This window comes from Lissotriton vulgaris, chromosome 5 (assembly GCF_964263255.1).
Source record: "Lissotriton vulgaris chromosome 5, aLisVul1.2, whole genome shotgun sequence".
NCBI classification, from domain to species: Eukaryota; Metazoa; Chordata; class Amphibia; order Caudata; family Salamandridae; genus Lissotriton; species Lissotriton vulgaris.
Window position 1 is genome coordinate 1222570687 of NC_141693.1, and position 20032 is coordinate 1222590718.

General features: G+C 42.7%; 1 protein-coding gene across 2 annotated transcripts in view; it reads left to right on the forward strand.

The window, feature by feature from the left end:
* The window catches only part of LOC147712345 (uncharacterized), a 104899-nt gene that overhangs the window by 12734 nt on the left and 72133 nt on the right, over window positions 1-20032 (forward strand). For both annotated transcript variants that reach the window (XM_086923039.1, XM_086923040.1), the window contains exons 2-3: window positions 11956-12082; window positions 15272-15361. In XM_086923039.1, coding sequence (XP_086779165.1) covers window positions 11956-12082; window positions 15272-15361 — 217 coding nt within the window. The remainder of the gene's footprint in view (window positions 1-11955; window positions 12083-15271; window positions 15362-20032) is intronic.

Consider the following 20032-nt stretch of genomic DNA (forward strand, 5'->3'; position numbering starts at 1 on the left):
TTGCGCATAAAAATTAAGGCCACTGGCAACTTCCCTCGTACAGTACCTATTTTACTCCTACACGTTGTTTCCTACAACCAACTAACACGATCGGTGTGCCTAACTACTGTGTTGTGCTGACAAATTAAGGGAATCGTTAACTTCCCTACATTTTGCGACGGCTCCTTCTGCCATAAATATTTAGCTCATATTGCAAGAACTAATAAATCACTGCTATAAACTTGTGTGGCTATAGTGTGTTACAAATAAACACTTTCCGTAATTGCTAGCCTTAAGTCAAGCAACGTTACTTTCACTCCCCTCCCAAGGCTCCACTGAGACAGCTTTTCATATTGGTCTCTGTAATATGGCCTCAAGCAGCATTGCTTTCACTTCACCCCCCCCCCCCCATCCCCTGCCCCCCACCCCGCAACCCCCCCTCTGTCGGATCCACGGAGACAGCTTTTCTAATTGGTCTCTATAATATGGAAGCCTCCCGTTGACGGCCCATCAACGCGCACCAATGTGCTCCTCTCTGGCAATCACAGCACACCTTGGCATCATTCACAAGTACCCACAACACCCCTGATCACAGCAGCAGTACCTTTGGGGTTCTTACCTCCAAGTCCTCTCCAAACCGCGACATACCATGTGTTTTTGCTTTGGTGGCCGCCTCCCTGGGCCGCACGAGCTGCACAGCACCCATAGGAGTACAGCGAAGTCTGCAGGTGCCGCAGGCTACGCCAATGTGCACGCTCACGGCACGCCTACAATGTGACCATGGCTCTCTTTCACTTTCCCTTGTTGAAGCAGCAAGCTGCTCATGTTTCAAGCAGCAAGCTACTCATGTTATTACATTTATAGGAACAAGTCTTGATCGTATGTTTGTAAATGAGCTGGCACGAATAAAAAGGCACACTATTTCATTTGCATGGAAGTGTATACGTAATGCAACCCTTCGGCTAGAGAAGCCCTCGCCTCGGACTGTTGTGAAGAGAAAAGAACCTCTTTTCTGACTCAGACTCTGGCGCGTCCAGTAAAGTTTCCCCAGGAGTATTTCTTCATAGGCAGCAGAGCCAGGTTTTATTCAATGGACCCTTCACAGCAGCAGGCTGAGTATGTCGTAGAGCACAGTTTAAAAGATGATGATTGTGAGTAGTGTTTCTGTAGAGTGTTAACGTGAGTATGTGTCGTTTGAATTTTAAACTCAGGACCCTTTGCTCCTTTGACCACTAACACGGGGCTTACGTCATCAGTGTCTCAGTAGAGCCCCCACCCATCCCCCACCTCATGGCTGCCCACATCTCGCCACTAGCACCCTGCCCCTTCACCTACGTGTAAACATACAGTGAGAAAAAGTCCCATGTTCCCACTGCCTCGCCTTTCAGTGGATTCTTCTGAGTGCTGCAACTAATACTGCCCCTCAGCGTCCGTAGAATTAACTGTGTCTACATCCTCGGATGATGTAAGTTGTCACCTTATGTAATGATCTATCTCAGTTGTAAAGAGCTCTAGCGCCTTTGGGCAATATCTGCGCTATTTAAAAATAAATAAATAAAGGAACTCGCTTCCGGCCCAAAAGCTTCGCTTTAGGGTGTGCTAACCCCTTCACTGCTCTTAGTGGGGGCACTGGGGCATCTCAGACCCCATGTGCCCCCTACACTAATATTAATGAAACTGCCCCCAGTTTTGAGATCCCTTGCTTTGTGGCTATCCCATTTAATTTGTCTCTGTGCCTCCTCTATAGTGTACAACCCCTTCATCTCCTCCCCAATCCACCCCACCCCCCGCCCCCTAATTACAATCAGCCCCACAGAGAGCTGCTTCACTAAGGGATAAGCTCATCTCTTTTTGCCAGGAGGGGGAAAAGGGAGGGGACTAGGGGTCTTCATTAATTCTGGTGGAAGCAGGATAGTCTCCCCCGTATGGGAGAGCGAGAGCACTCCCGGCTGCCAAGAATGGCATTGGTCAGACTGTGTTGCCTGAACGGAGAGCTATTTTTATCTGGGGAGGGGGGGGGGAGAGTGAGGCTGGCACCCTGAGTCACTCATGGAAGATGGGCTGGGGTAGGAGCTTAGGTAGCAGCCTAGTTTCACTCATCAGAGGTGGGCGGCCTCAAACAATAGAAGGGGTGTCATTCATTCCAAAGTAGTCTCCCCGCTAGAAAAGACGTCACTCAAGTCACTCACTCAAGGTGGTTGCACTCTCTGGATGGTGGGCTTACCTGCTACATGTTTCCAACATCTTGAAGGTAGTGTCACCCCCTGCATGTGGTTTCACTCGATGGAAAGACATCTCATTCAGCATAACATATCCACCTCGACTGAAGGTTGTTATGTTAGAAGGTGATATCCAGGGCACAAGTCCTAAACAGGCATTTGCAATGCAATAGGTTTCGAATTTACGCGAGTTTGAGCTATTGACATTGCAAATCACAATGCCTTTTATTTTTGCTTTTAAAACATAAATAAATGGCATTGGCATTTACAATGCCAATAGCTTAAACTCTAGCAAATGCGAGACCTATTTCATTGCAAATGCTTGTTGTACTTTTGCTGAGCCTTCCTCTTCCTGTGACACTCCTTCCCTGTCAGTTGAGAAAGGAGAGCTAGAGCACTGCCCCATGGCTGAAGCAACGGGCTGCAGAAGGGGAATTGAGAATTGGAAGCAGCTCTTGAGCCATATCCCACATCTTCCTACAATTACTGAGCTGAAGAATAATACCCTGCCGGCCATTCACTGCAATAGGAATCATGCTTCAGACATACTAATACCTCTATTAGTCAATAGCATAACAGCAAGAAATAAATGCTCCTCTGGGTGTAGCCAAAATTTGAATAACACTTTAATGAAGCAGTGACTCAAAGGGGCCGACACAAGCAAATCAGTGGCTGGATGGTACTGCCTCAGACAAACCAATGGCTGAAGTGAGCTGCCCCAAAGGCCTCTGTGTGTATTTTCTGTGGTTTTGATGACGTGTCCAGTCAGGCAGCTTAGCCAACTATAGCGATAACTACAAAGGATTGAAAAGGAGCGGACTACTTTTGAGAAAGTCATTTTGAGGTAGAGTACCTCTTCCATGACCTTTGCGTGGCACCGTCTGATTATGATCTATTTGGAGAGTTGTGAAATGAGAATACGAATTGTATGTTCTGTGTGCAGTAGAGTATGTATTTATGAATTGACAATTGGTTTTATTTTAAAAAACAACTATATATCTAATTCAATAATATGCAGTTGCACATTTGTAAAGTAAAATTATGCTTCACAAATGTATATGTATTTTATCTGCACACCGAGCCTATTATGCATAGGATTCTATGTGTAAAGGGGAGGGCCATACTTGCAGTAAAAGGACAAACTGCCTCTTCACAAATGACAATCCTTGAAAAAGAAAGTAGCACCTGGATTCCGGGCGCTTTAAAATTAACTTGCTGTTTGTCAGTGCGCTGGTATCACCGGGATATGCATGGAGACAGGGAACATAAAATATCACTTCACGCAGATGATGTCTTATTAATTTTGACACAACCATTCACATCCCAACCCCCCCCATCCGCCTACAAGAAATTACATACTTTGCCAGGGTGTCGGGCTTTAAGGTTAACCTGCAGAAAACGCAGGCTCTCAGCCTGATGATCCCCAGAACAGAAAGGCTACGACTATAGGACGTGTACCCCTTCAAGTGGGCCTCCGACGGAGTGTCATACTTGGGCCTCTGAATCTTCCCCACACCTGAACGCGCAGCCCAAGAAAATAACGATACTCTCCTTGCCATGAACAGATCGGAACTCTTGAAATGGAAACTAAACACACTGTCTTGTCTTGGTAGATTAGCTGCGGTCAAAATGACTTTACTCCCTTGGATCTTAAATTTCATGCAGACTTTGCTCTTGCAACTTCCCCCTCATTTTCATCCAAATTGCAACATCTCATAAATGACTTCATATGGGGTGGGAAAAAGGTTTGCATGGCTCGCAGCCACACATATCACAAGCAAACAGATGGGAGACGTTGTGTCCCTCACCTAGAAAGATATTATCTGGCGTCTCTGCTCCGTTACATGATAGAATGGTATAGAACTTAATCCGAAAAGCACTGGTGTTTTATCTACTGTTCTGTCCCTGTGATACATGCGTGAAAGGTGCCATGGCTCCCAAATAAATTTCGGCCATGGCTCCCAAATAAATTTCGGCCTCCTGGAGTACATATCGCCAGGGCTTGGGACAAAGCGCAAAAAAAAAACGTATTTCCCCATCCCCCCTGACCTTCATCGGTCACTCAGAGTATCTCCCGGCGGAGACCAATTGTAAGAGACTAGGAGACCTCTTTGACGAAAAGGGAGTGATGGAGTTTGTAGTGTCTTCTCTATTCTGATGCTTTAAGGTTCCTTGGAACCTGGAATGTTATGCTTGCTGGTATTCCCTAAAGATCAGTTACTCCCTGGTAGCTGATGGATGGGGTGTTTTCCAATAAGCCTCTTAGACATACCACTATCTTGTATGTCCCTATTTTGCAGAACTTTTCATTGGCGACGAGGACAATTTGAGGAAAAGGCGTAAGAAACGACACCTCAACATCAAGCTAACTTTTAGGAAATAGAATAAGGGAAATTGTGACTTATTCACGTTTAAAAGAAAGGTGAATGAAAGAAACGTTTGAAAGACAGAAGAGATCTTGTGCGACTGGAAAATTAGAGTATCTTCCCCAGCGGCTGTGTTTTGAAAGGGAGAACATTTTTGTTTCCCCAGCGGCTGCTCAATAAATTGGGAAGGTATCTCTAAATTCAAGGAAGGTATCTCTAAATTCAAATCGGAAACAACTATATAGCATCGTATGGTTTTTGTAAAAATCTTCTCCAGCGGCTGTTTTTAAAAGAGAAGAAGATACTTCTCCAGCGGCTGTTACTTTTAAATGTAGAAGAGAGAAGATTGATAAGAAACGATCTTGAGATTTATAAAAAAAACAACAATCCATCGTTAATTCATACATCGTAGTTTGTTTCAGGAAATTAATGTCTTGTGGCTTCATCGTGCTCTGACTCACCAAGAGTTGTCCTTGCTCTTGTGTGTAACGTCGTCTGCAATCAGACCGTTGGTGAGCTCTGGACATTTTCGTATCTAACGAGGTCTTCACGCTTCAAGAGTCTACGGGTTATGATGACGCATTAGAATGCGTGTAACAGTATTGGCGAACATGAGCTAACGCGGGATTTGACTGTTGGGTGGAACGCGGAAATGATTTTATCTTAAGTGCAGTGGAACGCAGAGCAAGGGAAGCGTTCTGCGACGTGAAGAGAAAGCGCTCTTTGAATAAGAGAAAGGAAAGCGTTCTTTGATGTGAAGAGAAAGCTGTATGCTACGACAATCCTTGTACTGAAGCTTCTTCAAACAACTCTTATTTCTTCAATATTGCAGAAGCCGGTATCTGACTAATGTGTCAGGAAAACTTTGACTGATATTTTTAATAATTTCAGTTTAAAGAATCTATCTTAAAAATATATATTTTAATTTGGTTTTATGATTAGGAAATACATTTTGTACTTAGTTGTGTAAAGTATAAGGTTGTTTTTAAAATAGTGAAAGCGTATATTTTAGGTCTTTCATATTTCAAGGATGCAAAATGTTACTACTCCACCGTTGTTTCTCCCTGATCCAGGTGAACCAAAGGTAAAATGGAGTAAGTGGAATTTATTTTTTGCACATTACGCACGTGTATGTGGCACAAATCTAAGTGCGGAAAAAAAGTATTCTCTTTTAACACATTGTTTAGGAGGGGAAGGTCAGGAAGTATTAGAAAATTTACCTGAGCTTTCTGTACAAGAGCAGAGGGGTTTGGATGAGTATGAGGTATGTTTATTGAAGTTGGATAAACATTATTTGCCTTGTGTCAGCACTATTATGGAAAGGTATCACTTCGGGAAAAGAGAACAAGGGAAGGATGAATCTATTGAAGAGTATTTATCTGCTCGACGAAAGCTATCTTCCACATGTAAATTTGGTGCGGTGTGCGAAGAACGTTTGAGGGATCAGTTAGTATTGAAATGTAGAGAGGAAAAGATTAGAGAGGAATTATGGCTGAAAGATGAACCGCCTTTAGAAGAAGTTGTGAGTATAGCAAAAAGAGTTGAGCACATGTTAAAATGTGTAAATGAATTAAAAGGTGATAAGTTGAAAGCTGAAACTGTTGTTGAGGACGTGAAAGAGATTGTTTGCCAGGTGAAAGAGGTAAAAAATATTTCAAATGAACCTAACAAGGAGAATGCTTCTTTTAATACTATTGCATGTTTCAGGTGTGGGAATTCTGGACATAAAGCCAATTCCAAAACTTGTCCAGCTTTAACCTTTGTTTGTCATGCATGTGGGAAAAAAGGGCATTTTGTGAAATTTTGCAAATCAAAAGATAAGAAAGTCTTTAGAAAAGAAATAAAAGAGGTTATTTGTCAGGTAAAGGAATGTTTAAATGATGATCATCCTGTTGGCAAGGTGAAAATTGAAGGTGTGGAAATTGACACGAAGTTTGATTCATGTTCTCCGATCACTATTGTATCTAATGAAATGTATATGAAACATTTTCAAAAGAAAAATAAGCTTTGTAGAATGGATCTCAATCCTGGAGGGTATGGTGGTTTCCCCATTAGTATGTTAGGTTATTTTAATGCCATGATTGAAATTGAGAGGAACATGATTGTTGGAAAAGTTTATGTCTCAAAGGTTGGTAATTCTTTGATCAGTTGGTCTCATCAGCGCTTGTTGGGTGTAGTTTTAAATCCCAACTCTAATCCTCAGATTCAGATTCATGAAATAAGATCAGATGGAAATTCTTTTGTTAAGGAGTATCCTCGCCTATTTCGAAAAGAGTTAGGTTGCTTAAAAGGGTACAAACATTGCATAAAAATCAGGAGGAATGCTGTTCCTGTTATTGCAAAAGTTAGGAGGATTCCCATTGCGGTTCAAGGAAAAGTAGAAGAGGAAATAAAGAAATTACTTGATCAGAAGATTATTGAAGCAGTTGAGGCAACTGAATGGTTGGCGCCAGTTGTTGTCGCCAACAAACCCAATGGGGATATTAGGCTCTTTTGTGATTTGAGATCGCTCAATAAATGTAAATGTATGTATGTAAAGGCATTTATATAGCGCACTACTTACCCGTAGGGTCCCAAGGCGCTTCGACCGCTGCCAAACCCTTCCTGGCTTCCCTGAGAGATGGTCCCTTAATGGGTATCTCCAGGGTGAGACCAGGCATCCCCGGCGGTCTGGTGGGGCCGTTAGTGAAGATGAGGCAAGCTAATGCCCAGAGTTGCCGAGTGTGATCGCTGATCAGAGTGGGCACCGAGGCTAGAGAATTATCGAGTCCGCTGACCCTGGTCCAGAAACCTGCCGCGCCAGGAATCGAACCCTGGTCCCAGGCCGTCCTCTGCTCTCGGGTCTGCCGCCTCTAACCAGTGAGCCACACTACTCAGGAGGTGGTAGTAGATAAATTTCCTCTACCTAATATTGATGAAATTTTGACTTCTCTTGGTGATTCTAGAATATTTTCCACTTTAGATTTAGCTCAGGCGTACCATCAGAGTTGACGCAGGAGTCACAAGATTTAACGGCTTTTATCACATCTTTTGGATCTTACAAATATAAAAGAATGCCTTTTGGTCTTGTGTCTGCTGCGTCAGTATTTCAAAGGGTTATGGCATCAATCTTGAGAGGTGTAAAATCAGTAAAATGTTATCAAGATGATCTGTTGATTCATGGGAGAAATCAGGAAGAACATGACAACATTTTGAGAATAGTTCTAAGGAGACTAGAATCTGCGGGTCTTACTTTGAAGTATGAGATATGTAAATTTTCTGTGAATAGGGTGAATTACCTGGGTCACAATATATATTTGCTTTTGGTATATCTCCAAAGAAAGAATTGGTAGATACTATTAGGAATTTGGAATATCCTAAAAATAAAGAGGAAATTGTTTCATTTTTGGGCATGGTAGATTATTATGGAAAATTCATTAAGGATTTAGCCAGTAAATCTGGCAACTTGAGAGCGTTAATTGTAAAAAACAAGGAATTTGTTTGGACTGAACTTTGTCAGAAGGAATTTGAGGAAATTAAGAATGATTTAGGAAATGCTTCTAACTTGCAGGCTTTTGTTCCTTTTGAAGAAACATTTGTTGTAACTGATGCCAGCTCAAAAGGCCTTGGTGCTATTTTGAAACAGAATAGAGGTGGAGAAGAGAAACTTATTGCCTGTGCTTCTAGAAGTTTACGTGGTGCAGAATTAAACTATTCTGTTATAGAAAAAGAAGCTTTGGCCATATTCTGGGCTCTAAGAAAGTTTAACATTTTTTTATGGGGTCAGGAATTCAAGGTTTGCTCTGATCACAAGCCTTTAAAGGAGATCTTCACAAAGAAAGGTTTGGATTGTGTATCTTCACGTATTATGAAATGGGTAATTGGTCTGCAAGAATTTAATTTTTCGGTAAACTATATACCTGGTGTGGAAAATGTGACTGCGGACTGCCTTTCGAGATTGGTTGGAGATGCTGGTGGTGTACCTGAGGAGGAAGAGATCTGTCAATATGAGATGAATGTGTATGAAATTACATCTGGTGTTGTACTTGAGGAAGAGTGGTTGGAAGAATGTAGTAAGGATGAGGTTGTTTGTAAGATAAGGAATTTGATTCAGGATAATTTGGTACTTGATAAGACTTTTGATAAAGTTTGGCACTTGGTGTTTAATGAGTTGTCCGTAGAGAATGATGTGTTGTTAAGAGGCTCCAAATTGATTCCTCCTATCTCTTTGAGGAGAAGAATAATTGATAAGGCTCATCAAAGACATCTAGGTATTGTTAAAACAAAGGAAAGAATTTGTGGTTCATTCTGGTGGCCTGGAATGGACTTGGAAATTGAAAGGGAAGTGAGGGAGTGTGTACATTGTAAAGTAAGTGATAAAATTCTACAACCAAGAACAGCACCTATGGTTTGTAGAAATTTACCCACCGGTCCTTGGGAGGATATAGCCATCGATATTGTAGGTCCTCTTGCTGGTGAACAGAAAACTCCTTTTTTAATTGTTTTAATAGATCTCTACTCTAGATGGGTTGAGGTTTCCTCTGTGTCGGAAGTCACGTCTTTTTCTGTGATTTCTTTTCTAAAGGATGTTTTCAGAAGGGAGGGATTTCCTACGTCAATTTTAAGTGATAATGGTCCTCAATTTTGTTCAAATATGATGAATGATTTTCTATTGTCATGTGGGATTAAGCATAAAACAACGTCTGTATATCACCCAGAATCTAATGGTGTAATAGAAAGTTTCAATAGGGTTATAAAGGAGAATATTCAACTCTCAAGGGTAAATTGTTTAAACTGGAAAGAGGAGTTGCAGAAATGTATTTTAGCTCATAGATTTTCTCCACAAACTACAACTAAAAGAACCCCTTTTGAACTGTTTAAAGGTAGAAATCCAAATACCAGTCTGTCTCCTGGTTGGATGTTTTGGGGTAAAGGTTTGAAAGACAAAAATTACAATGCTTGGAAAGAAAGGGAGGAGTTTATGCAGTCTAAAAACAAGGTTTCTTATGATTCCAGGAAAAGAGTTAAGGAAAGTGTAGTGGTAGTTGGGGATTTTGTTCGTGTTAAAGCTCCAGTTGGCGCTATGGCCTGGTCAAAGTACACCACTCCCTTGCGGGTGGTGAAATGTTTCAAGAATTCTGTAAAATTGGAGAATGGGAAAATCTGGAATGTGAATCGTGTTGTTGTTGTTCATGAAAATGTTTTTAATTCAGTGCCCAATGTAAGTGGGTCTTCTGATTTCGATAAGTCAAATGTTTCTTATAAAAGGAAAGTCACACGTGTTAGGAAAATGCCTTCTTATCTTAAGGACTATGTGAGTTAAAGATGTTGTTTCAAATCTGACCACACTTTATTTGATTTCTTTTATGCATTGTACCTTTTGTTTGTTTTTCTTCTCATGCTCATGCTGTGGGGTAATGCTTTGTTATAAGAAGGAAGATGTGTAGTGTCTTCTCTATTCTGATGCTTTAGGTTCCTTGGAACCTTGAATGTTATGCTTGCTGGTATTCCCTAAAGATCAGTTACTCCCTGGTAGCTGATGGATGGGGTGTTTTCCAATAAACCTCTTAGACATACCACTATCTTGTATGTCCCTATTTTGCAGAACTTTTCAGAGTTCACAGAGCTTTGTTCCGGTTATTAATTGCCCCTTGATGCCCACTGGCACACAACCCCACATACGTCCAAATGCCAGCCGCCCATTGACAAAATTCGAAAAATGGTTTGTTACCCGCCACTCCGATAAGCGACTGGTCTCTTATATATATTTCTCACTGCACCCCTCCAACACGCTAAATCACAGGCGCAGCATCAATGGGAGAATGAATGTGAACGCAAGTTTTCTAATGCGGAATGGCAAGATATCATACATAGAGCAAGCTCATGTAGCACAGCGGGGAAGGAAAGGTTTCTCAAAATTGCGTAATATTAGTACTATACTCTGGTGAGAGCGGCACAGTGAAGGACAGGAGGGGACACACAGTGTTGGAGAGAATGCGGACAGGAAGGTACTTTATCGCATCTAGTGTGGGTTTATCCCAAAACCCAAAACTTTTGGTCTACTGTCCTATTGGACGTTGACACTGTTTACGAGACGGAGATACCTAGATTTCCAAGCTACATATTACTGGGATTGCCTAACGCTCTGACCTTCCCCCTGTGATCCTATAGTGGAAGAGCTTTCGCTATGGCCCTGGGAGCAGCCAAACAGACCCTTTTATTTCGATGGGGCACTGGTGTAATCCCGACTCATTTGGACTGGCTACATAAAACGTGGAAACTTGTGTGTATGGAAAAATTGACGGCGGGAGTTATGGGTACACTACCTCGCCTTGATAGAAAATGGGGTGCGACCATTCGATTTTTAGAGAGTGAATTTATTGAACTGACATGCCCAATATACCTACATGTGCTCTGCCTCACTCAGGTGGTGCAGGAGGAGGGGTGATTCACTGGGATAGGCTGTGTAGGGCAGTCAATGACTGATTGATTGATTAAGGTATCTAAGGGCGGGGACTTTCATCTCTCGCTGTCAAGCTTTCTTTTCCCCTTTCTATTCTATAGTCTGTTCCACTCCTCCTACATCCCCCTTTTTTATCTCTCACCTTTGAAGTAGTTATCCTCCGCCAACCTGCGGATGTAGGTTGTTGCTGTTGTTCTTTGTTTTTTCAAAACAATAAAAAGATTTAAACCATAAAATTGATTGGCTTCCATGAGCCACTAAGCGAAGGAAGATGGCTCAATGGCCTCCTTACACTCTCCACCCAAGTGGGTTAGACATTGCATTTCTCTGCACTGGCAATAAAGGGCCTGGCAAAAAATGAAATGATTGCATTGACATTGCTAATGCCTGTTTTAGCATTGGTGATCCAGGTAGGAAGTGCTGGCAGAGAAAAGATTCCCCTACATTGTTGTATTCCCGTCTGAAGTCTTAAACTTGGCTAGGACTCCTACTGAGAAAGCGAAGGTAGCAGGCTCAAATGTGTGATTATTTGTGAATGAGGGATGTGCACAGATATTTGGGAAACACACCCATGGCTCTCTTCATGAGCCACACTCTTGACTCTGCCTACATGTGCAAATTATGTCAGTGGTCAAGATGCCACATGCAAATCAGTTTCCGCTTGAATAACTTTTTCCCCTTGTGCAACTCCGATTCTCCGGAGTGCACATAGGTTTTTTGCGATGTCCGTTTTTCACAGTTGACTGTGGTTTATGTGTTCCTGTGTTCAATGCATAGATTAATGGTAGAAACTCATATAGCCTTTGGAGATGACTCCATAATTATTAAGAGTAAAAGGCATTTGTGTTCCTAAAAGTAAATCCAAATGTTTTGTTTCACATACCCTCAATTGCCATCCATAGTTCATGCTAAAAATATTTTTTAACATGATTTTAACTTGCTCTCTCAGGCGCCAGTTACATTTTGCGAAGTTGTTGCTTGTTTCTCTGAAGAGGAGTGGAAGCTTTTACAGGACTGGCAGAAGGAACTTTACAACAATGTGATGAAGGAAATCAACCAAGCCTTGATTTCACTAGGTGAAGTTTCACTTTCAATCTCACATTAAGGAACTGCAATGTAATAATTGCCAAACTTGACTCCGGTTTTTGATTTTAATCCTTGTTATTTTAAAATACTTTGTTTAATATGAATAGAATAAGTTGTAAGTTAAAAAGTATCCAACTCTGTATACATTTGTTTTACTTGATATATTGAGGATGTAGTGTACAAAAGGTGTATGAACTATATGGTAGGATGTAGAAGAAATGTATATAATGAGATACCAGAATAATGGTAACCTAAGTGCTACTGAATCTGTTAGCCCAGCTTGCGTTCCTCATAGGTTCCACCAGAGAGTGACCCATACGTTCTCGCCACACTGGTGATGCAAGACTCTGGGCCAGGGTACCTATATGCTGCCAATGTTATGTTTATTCTAAATATGCGAGATTAGACTGATGAGAAAACATAGTGGAGCCGTGCATCAAGAGACTGCAGCGCTGAATCATCAACTAGTTGTGCTTAATGGTGACAAAAAGTAGGTCCTGCACCTGGTCTGCAAAGCAGTAATTATTTTGTTGTGTGGCTGGCGTTATAATTTGGCCAATCCCCTGGCCACATGGAGAAAGTGAAGAATGTGTGGTTGACTTTGAAAGCCAACTTGACTTTTCCCACCTGGTTCTGAATATAATAGAAATTACTCATCATCTAATGTAACATTTTTCAAAAAGTAAATGAAAGATCCTTAATTTAATATGGTATGGTAGAAATACTGTTTTGCAAAATATGTCAAATGCAGAAACGTACAATTAGCAATATTTGTGTATTTAGGAAGTTTGGCGATCTTGTAATACCCAGAGGAAATCGCAGATGTCTGCCCAAGCAAGGATTGTTTCATATTAGAGTCCTGTTCATCATTCGGAGAAAGCTTCATTACCAAGTACCAACAAAATTGCTCATTGAATCCCAGCAATGCTTTCTTTCTTCAGATGTCGATAAATTAAGTATCATTAAGTTAAGTAACATTATCAGCCGCTCAAACACTCCCTATATGAAAATAAATAGTATTATTTTGATAATCTTGCATGTTTCATCGCAGTGTCGTCTGTTGAGCAGTGAGCAACATTTACAGCTGAAAGAGATGTCATGAAAGGATCTGGAATTGTCTACCCAGGAATCCGATAATCTGCTGTTTTAAATTAAATTCAATAAAGCTCTGACAAAATACTTTAGGAACAATTAAATTGAAAGATCTCATGCGTTGAATACCTAAGTGTCTCAGGGTCTGAAATATGCAATTGCCACTATAGAAACAATAAAAAAGAATCAACTAGCAAAAAAAAAAGCAAATTCAAGAGTGTCCTAGGCTGTCACTTTGCTGTCAGCTATGCATTTGAATGTAGATAGCTGTGCCAGAGGCCTGGGACCACTCAAAATCACTAAGAGTAAACTTGCTATCAATCTATGCTCTATGAGGCTAGGTCAGGGAATGAACTGCCCAGAGACCTTAGGCAGGCGACCATAGTCCTAATATACAACCAGGGGAAGCCCCCAGAGCCCTCTTCCTCCTGCTGAACAATTTCTCTACTTAACATTAAAACAAAAATCCTTGCTAAGGTGCTAGCGAACTGCCTGGTACAAGTTATTCATATCACTGTAGCATCTGATCAATCAGGCTTCATGCCCTACAGGTCAACCAAGCATAATCTCAGATGCTTATTTAGATGTTTGGCACATGAAAGTACATCGAGAGCCAGCAGTGCTCCTAGCACTAGACGCTGCAAAGGCTTTCAAATCTTTGGAATGGCATTACATATTGACACTGATAGAACGGATGGACTTTTCCTTCCTAGTGTAAATTCTGCTCCTATATACCCACCCTACGACCCAGCTCTGCGTGAAAGGCCCAACATTGGTGGAGCTTGATTTGGGGAGGGGAGCAAAACAGGGCTGCTCCTTTCCCCCTACTCTTCTCTATCGCAATGGAGCTGTTAGCCAACTAGATTACACCCTGGTCCGTGGACTGCGCTGGGACTATGATTGGGAGAATGTCTTCTTGCTAAATGTGGTTGACATCTTATTAAACCTTGCAGATGTGGAAGATTCCATTAAGAGAATACTAGAGATATTTGGGCTCTTTTCTGGACTGCACATAAACTTGGACACATCCTACCTATACCCGCTTGCGAAATGGACACCAATGGAAGACAGATTATGCCCAATACCCAGCGAAGAGAGTAGGGGTTCTGGTATCTAGGTATATATGTATGTTGCTAAATACCAGCAACACTTTTCTGACAACAATCTGGGCCGATTGCTTAACGAATATAAAAGAGATGTGGGGCACTGTCATAGACTACCTCTAGCCAGTATGGGATCGTGCAACCCTCTACAAAATTAGATATTTACCTAAATTCCCATATGTTCTTCAGAACTCCCTTTTTGAGATTGCTGACTTTTTCTTTATGCTGGTTATTGCCATAACCAGGCTTCTGTTCTGGGATGGCGAAGTGCAGTGAATAGCATTGACAGTGCTTACTAGGGCATCGTAGTAACCAAGCTACGTCTATATTACTGGGAAACCCAGTTGGTAGTCATTAACGACTTGTTGTTCGTGGAGCAGAGGAAGCCCTCGCTGATAGACCCGTGGAGGGGCTACATCAGGCAGGTTTGCAGTGAGAGGAAACTGACAGCAATGCCATCCCTGACGGCAATGGCAGTTAAGGCATAGAGTGGGGCCACAAAACACATTGGTCGCCTGGGAATACTCACCCTGGAAACCCTGCTATGTGAAACTGAGGCATTTTCACCACTACAGGGCATCAAAGGAAGTACAAAATGGGATGTCCTGGGGATATTGAAGCTGTCTTTGCATTCCCTTAAGCACTATAGTGAATGAGGAGATACAAGCCATGGCGATGGGTCAGTAGCATATTTAAGAAAGGTGTAACTAGTGGGTCTCTTTGTAAGGAGAAAGGATGGGTAACTATTAGATCTTCCATTATCGATAGGTAAGTTTGTTTTGTGGTGCATCTATTACAAAGACTTTTTTCTGCATAACCTTGGACCAGGTGCTGCCCAACACAGTGTTTTTACATACATTTGGCGCCCTTATTCATTATTTTTCCAGTTCACAGATGAATGGCAAGCCCTACATTCCCAGCCAAGTTAATAAAACAACATTGTCTGCAAATGCATTATTCATGTATCTTTTCTTTTTATATCAGGCCCTCTGATAGCCGCCTCAGTTTTTTCATTACGGCCTAAAGAAAAGGAAACCATGTGCCTCAAAGACTCTCTGGAAGCAGCCTTAAGAGGTAATATGAATACATACCTAGTTGCCTCAAAAACACTTCTTAATATTTCGTATATAAGACAAAAACATTTCTCACACACTGTACAACTATCACCACTCCAGAGACATGAACTTTCAAATCCCTCTGCATATGTGTATAGCTCACACATCATATCCCATGGCTTCCATCTTCATTTACAGGTCCCCGAGACCCACACTTCACAGGCAGATTCTATGATTTTACTGCTGTTGCCTCCATTGTCATCACCATCTTATTAAGGACCACAGGCTCTTAGGTGAGTCCTCCATCAAATCGATAAAGGATGCCTTTTCGTGTATCTCCTAGCTTCCCGGGAACTCTCTCCTGACAGCCTGTACCACCCGAAAGGCAGCAGGCAAGGTGCTATTATTTCTGACCTACCCTTCAATTAACAGCAATGTTCCAGTATTCATCGACTCATCAGATACTGTGCTATCCCATTTCACCACTCACACAATACTCCTCAACATATGAGCCAACCCAAATCAATGAAAAGATGCACAAGCTCATTATAAGTTCCAACAAGACCAAGTGAAACAAATTCTCCTCACTATCCCTGAGTTAACTTCACACAACTCCCTGTGTTCTTGAGGCAATCAACATTACCTAAAACTCGCTGATGATGAACGTTCGCCCTAAAAGCTAAACAAGAAGACCGAAATGACAGTCCTCTGGTCTTCCTGTGGGTTTAACAACACCAATATTATTTAGGTTAGAAACACACATGTGCAGATACCATTCAGAGCGAGACCTTAACACACTGAACACACCCCAAGCAAAATTCAAGCTGGACGTCACCCAGGCCAGGATACTTTCTGCACACACACCACTCTCATATTTTCAATATTGAAGGTAGTAAAGCTTCAAAACCAAACTCCCCACGTTCACGAGAAAGAGACTAAATTCTGTGGCCAGTGGTACACCACTCCAAGTTTATTAACTGTACCGCAAAGCTGTGGGAGGCCTACGCTTTTGTGGAGATGCAATCTGTCTCTGTACACTCCCTGAGGGCTCTCATAGTTCAGTTCAGCTTTTCTTCTCAAAAATGTGTTTTTTCTTACTTATTAAGCTGAATTTTTATTTTAACTTTATCATGTACAATTTTAATGTTGAACACTTCCAAGTTTGGGGAGGAACTACCAAGGTTTTGGATGGCCAGACTGCAATTGCTTCAGAACATGTTTGCTAGCCTTTTACTTAACCTTGGGAAATGTGACAGTGTTACTGCTGGCTTAATGCATTCAAGTGTCTTCCAGTGTCACAACATATGTGGTTTAAATTGGCTTATCTCTTGTTCAGATGCCAGGGGTATACTCACCTCTGCTATATGCTAGATAAAATATCTGCATACATACCAGGCTGAGTACTACGGTATCAAGGTTAGATGTTCTGAACAGTCCCCAGAGTTAGACTCCACAGGGAGAGTGTAAACTCCGAGCACTGGGGCAACAAATGGTGAATTCACTCCCAGAAAGGGTTAAAATAATACCTGATCTGCTGAGGTTTAGGAAAGTCTGTAAAATGTTTTTAAACGCTCAGTGGCCTGCATCTGGTAGTTTTTAGTTGATTGACATATTATGTTATTACTTTTATAAAGCGCATAGCTGCCCCAGCAAAAGGGCGTCCCAGCGCTGATTCCAAACAAACAAAAGACCAGAGAGAGTGAAAGAGAGGGAAGCAGATTACTTGGGAAAGAGAAGTTTTATTTGTTTCTCCAAATGACACATGATCTTTGATGCTTCTGATGCTCACAGGGAGGGAATTCCATAGTTTAGGGGCAAGAAGGCGGAAAGAACGCCCTCCTGCTCTTGCTCTCTTTACCAGAGGAACAGCCGCCAGGTGCTGACCAGTAGAGCGCAACTGGCGGGTGGGTATGTAGGGATAGACAACAGGAGTATAACCCGTAGACCAGATTGAGATCGGTGGGTATGTAGGGCTAGACAACAGGAGTATAACCCTTAGACCAGATTGAGATCGGTTGGTATGTAGGGCATGAGAAGATCAGCTAAAATATCAGGGGATTGGGCATTCAGAATTCTATGGGAGATACAGAGGGCTTTGAAGTTGATGCGTTTCTCCATTGGGAGATAGTGTAGTCTGCTAAGGCCATTAGAAATAGAGCAGGTTCTCGGCAGGCCGAGTAGTATCCAGCCTGCAGCGTTTTGTGCCCTTTGTAGGCAGTGTATCTCAGCTCTATTAGCCCCTAGATATAGAGAGCTGGCGTAATCCAGCCTGGATAGTGCAGTGGCCTGGGTAATAACCTGATGGGTGTTAGCATCGAAAAAGCCCGGTGGAGGTTTAAGACTGCACAGGAGGCCGAAGTAGACTCCAGCTATCGCCTTTGTTTGAGCCTGAAAGGTCAGAGCAGAGTCAACCCAAGCACCCAGGTTTTTGACCGTATGTTTGGGAGCAGGCGGGAGACCAAGGGCTGGCGTCCACCAGCGCTCACTCCATAGATGGTCTTTTTTCGCGACCAACAGAATTTCAGATTTGCTGGCGTTCAATTGAAGACAGTTAGATGTCATCCAATCCGCAATAGCTATTAAATCACCTTTAAATTTGAGGGCGTCCTGTGCAGAGTTGTCAGATAATGCGACCACTAGCTGTGTGTCATCAGCGCAGGAGACCACAGTTAGGCCCCACTCCTTGGCAACTGCAGCCAGGGGTTGGATATAAATATTGAATAGAGTCGGGCTAAGAGCAGAGCCCTGAGGAACCTCTTAATTATGGTGTGTGTCTTAGAGCAGAAGGGGGGGTTGATCACTTAGAATGATCTCTCAGATAGAAAGGAGGAGAGCCAGTCCAGGACCGAGCCACCAATGCCAATATCCTCCAAGTGCCTCGAAAGAATCTGATGGGACACTGTCTAAAAGGCAGTGCTTAGATCCAGAAGGATCAATGCGGAGGCCGGTCCTTCATCTAGTGAGCTCCGCGGATGTTCCCCAACGGCCAAAAGGGCAGTTTCAGTGCTGTGTCGAGGATGGGAGCCATTTTGGAAAGAATCTAACAGATGGTTGGCTTCTATGAAAGTGGTGAGAATGGAGTTAATATAGGCTTCAGTGGCCTTAGATACCAGAGGTAGAAGAGAGCTAGTGCTGTAGTTCTCTGGCTTAGAAACCTCCAGAGTAGGCTTTTTAAGTAAAGGAATCACCTTGGCGTGTTCCAGGCAGTGGGGACTATAACATAGGGCATAGACAGATTTATTAGATCGTAGAAGGGAGAAAGGAGCTGAGGTAGGAATTTCGGAAAGTGATCTGGCTTGAGGGGATCAGCTGGTGAGCCAGATTTAAATTTGTTACAAATAGGGAGCATTGCTTCCTGGGAAAGCGCAGGAAAAACGGAGGGAAAAGGGGCGGCACTGGACTGGGGGCCTAGTCCAATTCAAGTGTGGGGAAAGGTTTTATAAAGGTCTTCAACCTTCTTAATGAAGAATGCGGCTAAAGCCTCACATTGCTGGTTAGAGGGTTGCCCTGAGGATTTAAGATCCTTAAGTAAGGTGAAGATACACCTTGCAGGAGTACTGCTATTTCTAATTTCACCTGCAAAATAATTGGCTCTTTCTTTCTGGATGGATTTGTGGAACTTTTTGATGGCTTCCCTATATTGTAATTTCAAGGCAGGATCATACTGACATCTCTTTGACCGTTCCAGGGCGTTGCCGATTTTCCTGGCCTGGGCCAGATTATCGTTGAACCATGGGCTAGACTGGGATCTGCAACTTCGAGACAGCTTTGCCGGGATAATGGAGTCCAGAGAAAGTCTGAGCCACTCAGACTGGATGCTATCAGCCCTTTCAGGGTTGTCTGGGAGGTTAGGTGATTGACTGAGGAGGATGTTGTGAAGCGGTCAGCATCCAGCTTATGCCAGGGGAGTTTTAAGATGGGTTTCCGAGGGACATCTTGCGGAGTACCTACTCCCTGTAATGTCATAAATACCAACTGGTGGTTAATCCAGTTCATAGGGAGGGGCAGGCTAACTGTGAGGGCAGGTCAATTGGAGAAAACAGAGTCTAGCAGATGCCCTGCTGCATGTGTGCTGTTGGGGACGCGCTGTGTTAGTTTAAAAGCGGCCAGGTCTGCAAGGAAGTTGCCAATCTCACTGTCTGACTGGCCTCTAGGTGCAGATTAAGGTCCCCAATAATGCCAAAATTAGCCGACCTGGAGGCTAGTACGCCAGATGCCAGAATTAGGGCTTCTCTGAAGTCTTTGGAGGACCCTGGGGGGGTGATCAGTCAGTAGCCCTGGTAAAGTGAAGTTAGCGTTAAAGAAAATTTAAAAAAGTGCACATTCACAGTCCACAATACCTCCTTAGTCAGGGTGCAGGTATAGCCAGTTTAAAAAATAATAGCAATGCCACCACCCCTACCGCTCTTTTCAATGTCGTAATAGTGTACCCCATGGGCAGGGCCAATCTTGGCTCTGCCACTGTGTTTGCAGTCAGCCATGTCTCCGTAAGGAAGAGGATATCAGGAGGCTCATCCTGAATTAGGTCAAACACTTCGGCGAAGGGTTTAATGAGCAAGCTGCTGTTTAAACTAAGGAGCTTGACGGTGGGCAGTAGAGGGGGTAAGAAATTGCGGCTGTTAGAGAGGTAAAACTGCGGTGTGTGCAAAAAAGGGACCCTCTAGAGGGACACCTAACAGATGTGCGCATG